Source organism: Pseudopipra pipra, chromosome 6 (genome assembly GCF_036250125.1).
Source record: "Pseudopipra pipra isolate bDixPip1 chromosome 6, bDixPip1.hap1, whole genome shotgun sequence".
In the NCBI taxonomy this organism is placed as follows: domain Eukaryota; kingdom Metazoa; phylum Chordata; class Aves; order Passeriformes; family Pipridae; genus Pseudopipra; species Pseudopipra pipra.
Window position 1 is genome coordinate 858884 of NC_087554.1, and position 12622 is coordinate 871505.

The window sequence follows — 12622 nt, forward strand, 5'->3', positions numbered from 1 at the left end:
CCATCATCTCCATTTCTGTGCTGGTTTTGCCTGGGGGAGAGTTAATTCCCCTCAGTGTCTTTTGTCTCTTGTGCTGAACATGTGTAAAGTTGAAAGGCCTGTGAGCATGAAAATCAAATTGTCCTGAGTCTCCAGCGTTCAGAAAAGAATCAGGAAACAAGATTTTCAACTGTACAAATAACTGGTGGAAAAAAAAACCCCACACCGTGTCTGCCCTTTGTGTTCTGAGGCCAGAAGTTTGGAAGTCAGGGAAATGAAAAGTAATAATGTTTCACACGCCGTTGCAAGACTCTAAATCTGAGCAGAGTCTGACCGGGATTTGTGGAATGCTCTGTTTTTTAGGTTTCTAAGGGGCATTAAGGTGAGTGGTGTCTGGTTCTGCTCTCTCTCTCTCTCTCTGCTGTGCAAGTCGTTTTTGGGATGGTTTTGAGCAGCTGTTGTGGGTGTTTGAAAGGCTTTTTGGGTTTTTTTTTTTTCTTCTGCCTTTAGACGCTGATGATTCGGGACTGGTGGATGTGCATGATCATCAGTGTCATGTTTGAGTTCCTGGAGTACAGCCTGGAACACCAGCTCCCAAACTTCAGTGAATGCTGGTGGGATCACGTACGTATCCCTGCAGGGGTCGGGGTTTATTTGTCTATATGGGAATATATATATTTTATAGGGAGGGGGAGGATGTGGTAAGAGCTGAATCGGATCATGTGTGTGTGTGTTTTGTAGCATTTTTGCCACTGTTTCTATAATTTTGTGGGTTTCAAGCCCTTGCACGTGGTAAATATTTTGTTTGGGTTCGTTTCATGCCCGGGGAAAGAATCTAAAGCTGAACACTTTCAAATATTTGCTGAGGGCACAAACCATGAAGTCTGAAATTCAGAGAGAGGTAAAACTTGGTGTATAAAGTTTCAGAGGACGATTTTTCTTGCCTGTTAGGAAAAAAACCCAACGACCAGACTCAGTGCAATTTTTGTCCAGCTTTTCCTTCTTTGCAAACCTCTCCTTTCTGAAAGCAGTAAATATTACTGTGATTGGAATGTATCTGGTTTATAAAAAGATCTTAAGAGATAAATGTTTGGCCTTACTGAAGAACTGTGGGGTCATTGCAAGTTATGGTTTGTATTCTTGTCCTAAAGTACAGCTTGTGTGTATTTTTCCAAGCCAGAGGGGCCTTCAAGCTTAAAGGGACACCCCTTTTTAAATTATGCTTTGTTTTCCTGTGAGGTGTAAAGTGGTGCCAGAGTGATCAGAATTCTCTGCAGTCAGAGCACACAGCCCTGATGTGGGTTTTTGCAGTTGAAGCTCTTTCCCAAGCTTGGAATGATTTGCTTGGAATGATGGCAGTATTTATAAAAGTCAATGCATTATGTATGAAGGCACCAGGCAAAGCTATTCTGCCTTCAAAAAACCTTTTGGAATTAACTCTCTGTGCCCCACTCCTTCGAAAGGGGAGCTGTACCTGTAGTGATTCCCTGTTCCTTCCCCGGCATCACCGTGTGCTTTCTCCTTCCAGTGGATAATGGATGTGATCCTGTGTAATGGGTTAGGAATTTACTGCGGGATGAAGACTCTGTCCTGGCTTTCCTTGAAAACATACAAGTGGCAAGGACTCTGGAACATTCCCACCTACAAGTAAGTTGGGGGGGGAGGAACTCCACGGGCGCAGCACAAAGGTGGGGCCCGTGCTCAAGATCTTGGTTGTTCCGTTTGGCTTCACGTGGATTAAAGGATTCCTGGGTGTTCAGATGGCTTGGGGATCCAGTGGTTTATTGCTACAGGGAGGCTGGTTGGAGAGTTTTATTTAACTTGAGAGTGGAATTGTTGGAATTACACCTGCGTGTCCTGATGTCGGGGAATGAGGGCATCCTGTGGAAGTGGGCTTATTTAATGCAGTTGTTAAAAGAAGAGGCAGGGATCCAAGTTGAGATCATGCTCTCATTCACAGCAAGGATCTGCTTCATCTTCGTGCATTCCCTGGTAACCAGAACTTCACAGGAATTGGGACACTGGGAATTAAATTTTAATAAATCCCTTATAGTCGTGTACCAGTAATGACCCATCGTGCTCTGTAGTGTCTTTGCTGAGCAGAGCAGAACTGCTGACAACAGTGGATGTAGCATATTAAAGCTTAAATTGATAGTTAAAATAACAAGCTTCTCTAACTCAGAGTTAACCTCATTAAATTGTGATTTTGATGGAGTAAACGCAGGCATTTTTCAGCCCCGAGTTGGTGTCTGAAATGGAAACACTGCTCAGTGTCTCTTCCCTGCTTTTCATTAAACCTGCTTTTTTTTTTTTTTTTTTTTTCCAGGGGCAAAATGAAGAGAATTGTCTTCCAGTTCACCCCCTACAGCTGGGTGAAGTTCGAGTGGAAGCCGGCGTCCAGCCTGCGCAGGTGGCTCGCCGTCTGTGGCATCATCTTCGTGGTGAGGAGACCTCTCTGGCCCTCCTGCCCTTTGGTTTCGTGGTTTGTAGCACAGGGGGTGACCCGGGATGCACTTCTGGGAGGTGCTATTCCTGGAGCTGAGGCCAGAAGGGATCGCTTCCCAATCCCACAGGACTGGGATATGTGTCCGTGTCTCTGGGACAGGTGACAGATTCATGGCACAGATATTTGCTGAACACTGTTGCTGGCACTGTGAGTGATACAAACTGGGGTCTGCACACATTTGATCAAGTTTCTGCCCCCAAAAGCATTGGTTTGGGGTGTGAGTGGCTCCTTTCCCTCAGTTTTGTGCAGGTATGGGTCACAATGCAGCTGGAAAGGGCCGTACTCAAGCTCCCCAGAGCAGGGCTCCTGAAGCACACTACTGCCTCTGGTAGTATGTTTATACAGGCTTAAATAGTTAAAAAATATAATATTTTAAGTAATAATATTTAAGATATATATTGTGTATAATTTTAAAATAATAATATACATAAATAACATTTTTATACAGGCTTAAATAATTCAGTTATCCTAGATTTTTCTTTTTTTGTGTCTCGCTGAACACTTAGCACCTGAGTGGCTGGATTCGTATTATGGGAATGCAGCATCTGGAATTCATACCTGTGACTGTGAAACAGAAGTTATCACCCACATGACACTGATAGGGAGGGTTAATTGGGCAGTTTGAGTGTTTTTTCCCCACTCCTGCCCCTTTCCCAGCCTGAGGGACTTTGGCCTTTGTGCCATCTGGGGGATGTCACTTGGCTCTGCTCTGGGTAACTCAAACTTATTTCAACCCAACAACTGTGACATTTAACTAAAAACCATGCTGTGATGCTTATAGTGACACAGGGCATTAACCAGTTTCTGTGGCTCAGGACATGACTCTGTATTTTTAATACAGAACTTGCTAGAACAAGCTCACAGTCCCTGGTTTCTGCTGCAGGGGAACACTGGCCAAGCTCACACGGCACACCAGGCTTGCTGAGGCTCCCCTACTTTGTGGGAGAAGGAAAAAACTGTATAAATAAAACAGATGTTTCCCCAAATGGTTAGTGGTTGCACCCTGAAGACACTGGGGTTTAGGTGCTGCAGCAGCTGAGGGATTCCAGTGAATTTATACTGGGCTGTGGGATTACGTTTCTTTTAGCAAAACTCAGCTTGAGCTGACAGTTTCTAAGCAGCTTCAGGTTTTGGCTCACTCCTTTGGCTTAAGCAATGCTTAATGCCCTTTGTTATCATTCCTTTTGAAGTGACAGTCTGGTGTCTCTTTGCTCCCTTCAGCACATTGCCAGGGCAGCCCACTTGGGAACGTTTTGCTCTTAATTTATAACCAAGTTATATATATATAATTTATAACCAACCTAAGCTGGCTTTGAGAGTGACATTTGCACAACTGTGTAAAGAAAACACAAACCAATTCCCCCCCACCCCAGGATGTGCAGCTCATTCCTCTTGTTATCCATCAGCCAGATTTTAAGTGACAGCGGAAGGAGAAGTCGTTGCCTTTAGAATTTGCAGTTCAAGCTCCTTATTTGGAGGTCAAGAACTTGCTCAAAATTTCAGGCAGCGCTTTCCCAGCTTTCTGTTGTGATTTTTAGAGCCTCTTCCAACCCAGTGAAAACATTTAAAATCCCAGCTGTGGGTGGTGATTGCTGAAGCTGCTGGTGGTTCACTCGGTGACACGGAGCAGGACTGGGAAGTGGGGGGGGATTCCAGGCTTCACCCACCCAGGTTTTCTCAGTGTAATTAAGATGTCCTTTCTCTCAGTTTCTGTTGGCAGAGCTGAACACGTTCTACCTGAAGTTTGTGCTGTGGATGCCCCCGGAGCACTACTTGGTCCTGCTGCGCCTGGTGTTTTTTGTCAACGTGGGAGGGGTGGCCATGAGGGAGATCTACGACTTCATGGACGACCCGTAAGCCCAACCTCTCTGTACTTCCCATGTCCAGCTCCACGTGCTTTGTTTGGAATTTGCTCCGGCTTGTTGGCATCCATCTCAGGCAGCTTGTCAGGGGCGAAAAAAGGCCTAATCCCAAAGCATCTGCTTTGTGTTCCTTTGTTTTGGAGGTCCCACTCTCCCTGGTCAGAGGGCAGCTGTTGTTAAGGGCGTTCTGTGTGCACTGTTCTGAGCTCAGTGTTTCATAAAGGGTCTCTCTGTGGAGAATGGAATGTGTGAAGGAGCTGGAGTGCCACTGGCTCGTGGGCAGGGCAGCGCTGCGCTCCAATTCCAGACTGAGAGCCAGGGACTGCGGTCCTTGGACGTGCCCTCCGAGGACATCAGGGCCCAAACTATTAAAAAATGGGATTCCTAAGGGCACTTCTTTCCTTGAGCCGTGTTCTCCCACTGGTCCCTGGCCCTCCGGAGCATTCCTGGCATCCTCTTGCAGGTCAGAGGCCCTCGGTAGCAAGTGCTGCAGGTGAAGCACCACACACACAAGTGCATGTTCTTCAGACTGTTCCCACTCCAGCATCATATTTGTCCTCGCTGCTTTTGTTTCTGCAGACCATGTGAGAGCTGAGAAAGCTTTGTTTCTCAAATATCACCTTTTCTTTTAATGTCACAACTTGCCTGAGCCCACATCCCGAGCCCGAGGCCACGCCTGGCTTCCAGGGGTGTTCATTGTCTGTCGCTGACCAACACCAAAAAGTGTCTGTGTTCAGAATTTAGGGTTCCAACACTCTCTGAAGATCAGTTCCCCTTGCAAGGCTTTGGCTCCTAGAACTGGGAAGAAGGGCCAACCCACATTGCTTAGTCGGATTTCAGGACATTCCGCAGTGGCAGCTGCCCTGCCCTTGGACCTACTGGTTTGGGACGTGCCTCCAACTCACAGGTAAGAAGAGGTCTCTGCCTCTCGCTGCTGAGCTCCTCTCCTTAGCTCCATTCATCTTCTGGGCCTTGTGTTTGGGTTGGAAAAGCTCCTCTGCCCTCAGTTCAACCACATGGCATAACACTGACATTTGGGAGAGCCGTCTGTCACCGCTGCCTCGTTCCCGGGGCCCTTTGGGGCCGTTCTTTCCACAAGCTGGAGAAACTCATCCCAAGCTGCATATCCACATCATTGCCCCCACCTCCTGCCATGTTCTGTGGTGGGGAACTGCCCCCCCCCCCCCCCCCAGATTCTGAGGTTCCTGGCTCTGCTTGATGCCCCCTCCAGAGCTGACATCGGGCTGGTCCTGCAGAACTGAGCACCTGATTTTGCAACCAGCCTTCAGTTCCTTTGTGTGTTCCAGGCCATCCAGGCAGAGAAAATCTGCCCCCATTTACCACCTTCACTTGCACGTCGTTTCAAACCCAGGATCATTTAGGATTCTTCCCGTGGTTGTGTGGGTAGAAGCTGCTGGGAAGAGCTGGCTGTACCAGGGGCTCCCAGCTAACAACACGTGGGAAACCCTTCTGACCTTTTCCTTTTGGAAACTTAACGCTCAGAGATTGGAATATTCCATTGGCCTTGACAGAAGCATTGCCTGCTGGTGATAGGATTGTCTGGAATAAATGAATGAGATCTCTTCAACCAACCCTGCAATGCTGGGTCTAGAAAGCAGTGAAATTCCGATATGGAGACTCTTCTTCCCACTCAGGATTCTGAGGATCTGCAGACAGTTCTGGGGCTTTGCCTGCAGGACCTTGGGCTGAGCACAGTGCTGGTGGAGTCCCTGGAATTGCCACAGCCCAGGAGGAGGGGTGAAGCTGCCCTCCAGCCCTCACACACCACACTGACCCACACGCTGCCTCCGAGTTCCTGAGGACTGGATGTGTGAAATCTTCCTGACCAGGAATGTCTTGGTGCAGCAGTCTGTAGCATTTGAGCTCATCTTACATTCCTGATTGTAGTCTTCCTGTCGCTTCCAAGGAGTCTGCACAGAGGCCAGGAATTTTAATCTCACTCATCACGTGAAAAAAGGGCTTTTCTTTAAAATCTCCCACGAGTAGGAGGGCAGGAAACCAGGTCTCTTCCTTCCAGGCAGCTTTAGGATCTGCCTGGCTCTTGTGTAGGGTTTGCCTTTAATTCTGTCTGTCATCTGTTCCCCTGATGGCAGAGGAAGAAGGAGAGCAGAAAACTGCCCTCATCATCTGAACAGCTGGAATTCCCAGGGAGACATCTGCTGCTTCCTTTTATCTCTCTGCCAGTGGTTAAGGCTGGTCTTTGCCCATTTAATCTGCCACATGAGCTGAACCCCCTGGAGCAGTTTCTGAAGCCTTTCATGGAGGTGATCCAGGCAGGAGACCTTTCAAATGGAATGCACTTGTCCCCTCTGCATCAACAGTCACCTACACTTCCTTTATTTCCTGTTTTTCCCAGTGCCTTTGGATGATTTGGTGTAGTTTGAACTGTTCATTGGTGTCAAACCTGACTCTGGGCCTGGTGTGTAAGAAGCTGTGTGTGTGGTGGGAGATGGACTCCCTGGATTCAGGAGAGGGAGGAGAAGCCCTGTTGGGTCTCCATGCTCAGATCCCTTCCCAGGCACTGACAGTCCAAAGGGATGGGAGCAGATATGAGCAATGGGAATATGAGAGGCAGCAGAATGGATGCCTTGGGGTGAAAAAACCCCAAAAGGACATGGGTGGATAAGGGAAGAGGAGGATCCTCCTGGTGCAGGTCAGCAGCTTTCCTAGATTTCCCAGATTTCTAGTTACCTGGAATAAGGCTTCCTGAGACCTTCCCATCACCTTTTACTTCTTTAATAACCAGGAATACAGCTGATACCTTTCCTAGACTCCATTTTTCCATAAATTTTGATTACAGCAAAGTCTGCGTGAGAGTTTTCTTTAGTATTTCGTAATAATAAAACTTAGCCATCACTCTTTACTACTGCAGCAGTAAATTTTAGTTCCTATCCTGTATTTCTTTGCTGTTTTGGGGTACTTGGCATTTCTTTTTCCAGTTCACTGCTTACAAAAACAAATGGAAATGGTTCCTACCAACTATTATATATTTATATATATATATATATAACTATATGGATTTTTTTATGTATAAGTATATGGATTTTTTTATACATGACTGTATGTTTTGTGGGGTTTTTCTGGTTTTGTTTTTAACTTTAAGCTGGTGTCTGGTGGGTGTAAATGACTACAGACATATCTGATGGATACCAAAAAAAAAAAATTTACTTTCAATATTTTGTTAAGTAAGCTTTTAGTTTTTAAAGGAAAAGAGCCTTTTTGTCACCAGGGGTGACTTTCTGAACCAGAAATCCCATTTATTTAATTTAGGTTCATTAATCTTCAGCCACCTCTGTACCACTGGCAGAAATGTAATCACACCAGAAAAATTAACCATTAGGTACAAAAAAAAATCCAGTTTACATTACATCAGAGCCCCGGAGTGGATGCCTTTTTTGGGAAGAGATTAAGTTTCCAGAATGCAATCCCAGAAGGATTAAATATGTTTAAGGCAGCGTGGCTGAGGTTTGCAGAAGAAATCCAGGGGCAGAGCTCCCCATTGGTACCGTACCCTGAACACCTGCTGGTCTCAGGCTGATCAGATGATTGATTTATGTGGATTTACCTGAGCATGGGGATGAAGTTTAACTTTTCGTGTGTTTTCAGAGCCTCTGAGAGGAAACCAAAGTAACACCAACATGAAAGTTGTCTTAACGCGTGTGTGATCCAAACTAGACTCTCAGAACTGTGCAGAGCTGACTGAAATTGCTCTCCCAGCTGTACTTTTGTGGAGGTTTCTCCAAATCCTTCATCTGACAGCAAGGAAATGTCTTGTCTGTGTGTTTGTTTGGCAGGAAGTTCCACAAGAAGCTGGGCCAGCAGGCCTGGCTGGTTGCTGCTATTACTGCCACGGAGTTCCTGATCGTGGTCAAGTACGATCCCTACACACTCACACTTTCCCTGCCCTTCTACATCACCCAGTGCTGGATCCTGGGGATTATCCTGGTGCTCACCTGGACAGCCTGGCGCTTCTTCATCCGGTCAGTGGGGTGGGATGTGCTGCATCTGGGTTTTAGGGGGGTTTGCTCGACAGCCCCTCCTCAAATGTGCTGTTGTTACTGGAGAGGGAGCACAGCTCTCCTGGGTGGCTGCAGCTGTTAAATGAACAGGGAGCTCTCTGTGCCTGAGCCCTAGAAGTTTTCTTTCTGGATCACCTTCTCCCTGCCCGTGGAACAAGTTGGCCTTTGAGGTCCCTTCCAGCCCAAACCAGTCTGGGGTTCTGGGAAGCTTTGTGGCCCTGCCTGTGTTAATGCTGCTGCAGGAGGAGGCAGCAGGGAAGTGCCTGACTGCACCAGTGCTCCCAGGGGAGGGAAGGTGGGAGATGGGATTGGGGTTTTATTTTCCCTCCATGCTAGACTGAGGTGTTTCCAGCTTCATTACCAGAACAGTCTGAGGTTGTCTGAGCTGTCCCAGCACTGGGACAAGGGAGCCAAGTGATGTGTGTTTGGTTTGGATGCTGCTCTGAGCAAGTCCATGGAAAGCAGCTGCACAGGGCTCAAGGAATTGGTAGTCTTCCAGTATCAGAAGGGGCCTACAAGGAAGGTGGAGAGGGACTCTGCATATGAGGGAGTGACAGGACAAGGGGCACTGGCTTCACACTGCCAGAGGGCAGGGTTAGTTGGGATATTGGGAAGAAATTCTTCCCGGTGAGGGTGGGGAGGCCCTGGCACAGGTTGCCCAGAGAAGCTGTGGCTGCCCCATCCCTGAAAGTGTCCAAGGCCTGGTTGGAGCAACCTGGGCTGGTGGAAGGTGTCCCTACCCATGCCATCAGCACTTGTAGAAATGTCAGCCGGAGGCTCCAGTGGGTTAAGTGATCCCAAGGGAGCTTCATTCAGGGCAGACTTCCTTGCTGCTCGTGCTGCAGGCTGGAACTGTGTGCTGTGTGTTTGCTGCAGGGACATCACCCTGCGGTACAAGGAGATCCGGCGGCAGAAGCAGGAGCACAGGCACGAGAAGGACAAGTGCCTGAGCAACGGGGACCGGCACTCGGCGCCGCTGGATGAGCCCAACGGGAACAGAGCCCGGGAGAGGAAACTCTGAGCAGCAGCCGCGGGGCTGACGGGAACTCGTGGTGCTCGAGCGGGCCTGGGGCACAGTCCCGACCTCACCCTAACTCCTAATTGTCATTGTTAGCGTTCCAGCGTGTGGGAATCCCCTGGGGGGGGAAGGATGGCACGGACACCCCCCTTCCTTTCTCCTCCTGTCGTCGGAGAAGGTCTGTGTGGAGGGAAGTCAGAGCCAACGCCGCACAACAGGGACCTTCAGCGGGTGCTGTGTGTCCTCCAGACCGGGTGTGGAGGCGGGGGCTCGGAGCACAGCACACAGGGATCTGCTGCTCTGTTCCCAGAGTTCCACGGGGCGTTCGGGCATTAGGAACACTTGTTCTGGGCTGTGCAGAGACCAGGCACGGGAAATGAGTCCTTTCCTTCCTGCTGAAACTACCTGGAGCTGTGGAGGAGGATTGGGCGAAGTGTTCGGCGAGAGGAACGCGGGTGAACCGAGCCCTGTGACCGAGCTGCTCCTTGCACAGGATGAACCACACTACACTGCTGGTCCAGCCCCTCCATGGGGGATCTGACTTGACTTCCAGCATCCTGGAGCGGCCTGTGGTAGTTTCGTGGTGTATCACAGCTCTGGGGAGACAGGCCAGCTTCTCCTTAGCTCTTATTTTTAATTTCTCTTTTAGTCTTGGTCATCTCTTAAATGTAAGGGAAGGTGAAGTGAGAAAGGTCAACCTGCCTTCGCTCTGCGGAGTAAAATGTGTCACAAGCAGAAACCGGGAGTTGCTCCGTCAGTCTGAAGTTATTTGCCTCGTCCTCAGCTGGGTTTGTGTCCCCACCAGGACGGTCTCGCTCCTGGGCTCTGGCACACTCACCCTTCATCACTGCCCTCTTCCTCCCGGGGTAGCTCCGGAGTGAGGAATCTCTGAGTCCAGCTGGAAAAGCTGTTCCCTGCAGTCCCACGCCCGGCCTCTGTCCCTGTGCCACCCCCCTGCCAGCAGCGGGCCCAGGCCGAGCGTGTCGTCCCTGGCACGGTGTGGCCGGGGAGGTCTGAGCATCCTGAGCCAGGCAGTGTTTCTGCTGGTGACTCAGCATCCTGGAAAAGGAATTGGAAAGCTGGGCTGCTTTTTTTTTATCCCCCAGGTTACATTCCCAAAATGTAAGAGCTCCAGTGAGCGTGGATTCTGTACCCTCTGCTCTGAGCTCTCGCGGCGCGGTCCCGGGCACTGGTGTCACCCTGTCACTGCTTCAGTGCTCTGGTCCAATCAGGCTGCCAAAGGGTGCTTTCCAAGGAAGTGTTTATCCAGAGGAAAACGGCACAAATGCCACAGTGTAATTCCAAGGGCGTAACCCCAGATTTTGGAAGTGGCAGGAGCTTGCAGGGCTGCTGCCTGGTGAACATCCACAGTTTTGATCGGTTTGGTCTCGTATGGGAATGACAACCAACACCTGCATTTTTCCCAGCTTTGGCGTCCCAGGTACTTCCCAGCCATAAAAAGTGGTCAATGGGCAGTGTGGAATTCTTGAATGACCTGTTGGGGTGGTGGTCAGGTGACCCAGGGGGACCTGTTACTGCACACCCTTCCCACCAGAGGGCCTGCGCTGGCATCACCCGGTGAGGAATCCCTGCTGTTCCCGAAATATCCTGGAGCTTTTTACCTAATACAGGAAACACTGACTCGCCTGCATCCATCTGACAGCTCCCAGGGGTAGTGTGGATCCTGCCCGTGTAATAAAGCCCTGTGTGCAGCGTGTTCCTTGGGACAGCATGTGCCCTTGGGTCCCCTCTTGTCATGTCACACGTGGAGCTGGGGGGCTGAGGGGGCTCGGGCTGCGTCCCCACCCCCAGCACACTGGATGGATGATGGATGCTGCGCCTCCAGGTAAGGAACATGTCCAGGTTTTCAGGGAAAAAGGTGGGCTCTGATCACAGCAAACTCAGCTGGATTTAGGAATCCCTTTGTGATCACCTCGAGGTGCTCCAAGCAGCCTCATGGGGAGAAGCCAACAGGCCTCATGGGAATGACGTTTGGGGTGGCCTAAAATAGGACTATCCCTGTGAAGAGGGCAGAGGGGGCAGGCTCCTGCTTCCACACACAGATGTATCCAGCTCTCCTGGGTCAGGAAGCTGGAACAGGTCTGTCCCACCTGTGGTTACACCCTGACTTCGTAACGATGTTGACCAAAGGTAAGTGTTGGCTTCAAAAGGGAGGAATGTTTAATAGGTGAGTTGGTGCCTGTGTGAGGCTGGATAAATCCAGGTGCCCTTTGGAGATTTCCAAACCTCATCCCAATCCTGTCCTGTCCAGAACAGCTCGAGGGGGGGGGGGGGGTTACCTTTGCCCTGAGGCTGGAGCCCTGCAGGAGGGTGATGGGTCCTGGGCTGTGCCCTGGAGGGGACACCCTGTCCCATCATTGGGGATGCAGAGGAAGTTTGGGAACTGGGAAAGGACCACGGCCTGCTGTTTTCCAGCTACACCCAGAAGAAGGGCCAGGAAGCCCAATGGAAAGGACCCTTGGCTGCAGGATGAGGCAGCTCCCCCCACTCAGGTGATGTTTTTGGCACAGTTGAAACTTGCTCTGTTTTTTCCCTGAAAATGAACTCCCCACCGGGAAGATTGTGGGACCATGTCCCAGTGGTGCCCTCCCTCTGGAGCAGGGAGCTGCAGCAGGGGTTGAGCTGGCCCTGTGGCTGACTGTCCTGGGTGTTCCTGGGAATTACAGCTCCTCTGGAATGTCACACTGCTCCGTGGCCCCTGAGACCACCTTTGCTCAGGGTGCGTGGGCTTTTCTCCCTGCAAAGTTGCAATTATTCCGTTTTCTCCAAGCAAAGCGATTCTCCTGCTGTCTGAAATAACTCCTTAATGCCCTGGAAGTCACCTGGCACCTGAGGTAAGGTGGCTGAAAACGTGGGTGTGAAGGCAGGGAAAGGGAAGATCCCCTGGGATGGTGTGGAGGGGCAGTGTGGCCGATGGTCACGGTGTCACAGGTGTGGTGGGCACAGAGCCTTTGGTGTCCAAACTGCCCAAGGGGCTTTTTGGGCCAAATCCCAAAAGGTTCCACCTTTTGCTGCAGAGGGAGAGGATCTGACGGGTTTTTTTCTCAAGACCTTGCTGGATGGCCCCAGGTGTCCCCATGGCCAGGAGGGACACCCAGCTGGAAGCTGTTTGGGACCTGAGGATTTGGCTCTGGGGTGATGATCCCACTGGCTTTGGGGGGCACTGGGAGGGGATGTGGGTCCCCATGGAGAGAAA

General features: G+C 50.1%; 1 protein-coding gene across 2 annotated transcripts in view; it reads left to right on the forward strand.

Annotated features, from left to right (window-relative positions):
* Window positions 1-10144, forward strand: part of PTDSS2 (phosphatidylserine synthase 2) — a 33828-nt gene extending 23684 nt beyond the window's left edge. For both annotated transcript variants that reach the window (XM_064659870.1, XM_064659872.1), the window contains exons 7-12: window positions 490-603; window positions 1508-1626; window positions 2306-2420; window positions 4193-4338; window positions 8163-8348; window positions 9264-10144. In XM_064659870.1, coding sequence (XP_064515940.1) covers window positions 490-603; window positions 1508-1626; window positions 2306-2420; window positions 4193-4338; window positions 8163-8348; window positions 9264-9408 — 825 coding nt within the window. In that variant the 3' untranslated portion in view covers window positions 9409-10144. The remainder of the gene's footprint in view (window positions 1-489; window positions 604-1507; window positions 1627-2305; window positions 2421-4192; window positions 4339-8162; window positions 8349-9263) is intronic.
* Window positions 10145-12622: the final 2478 nt, after the last annotated feature.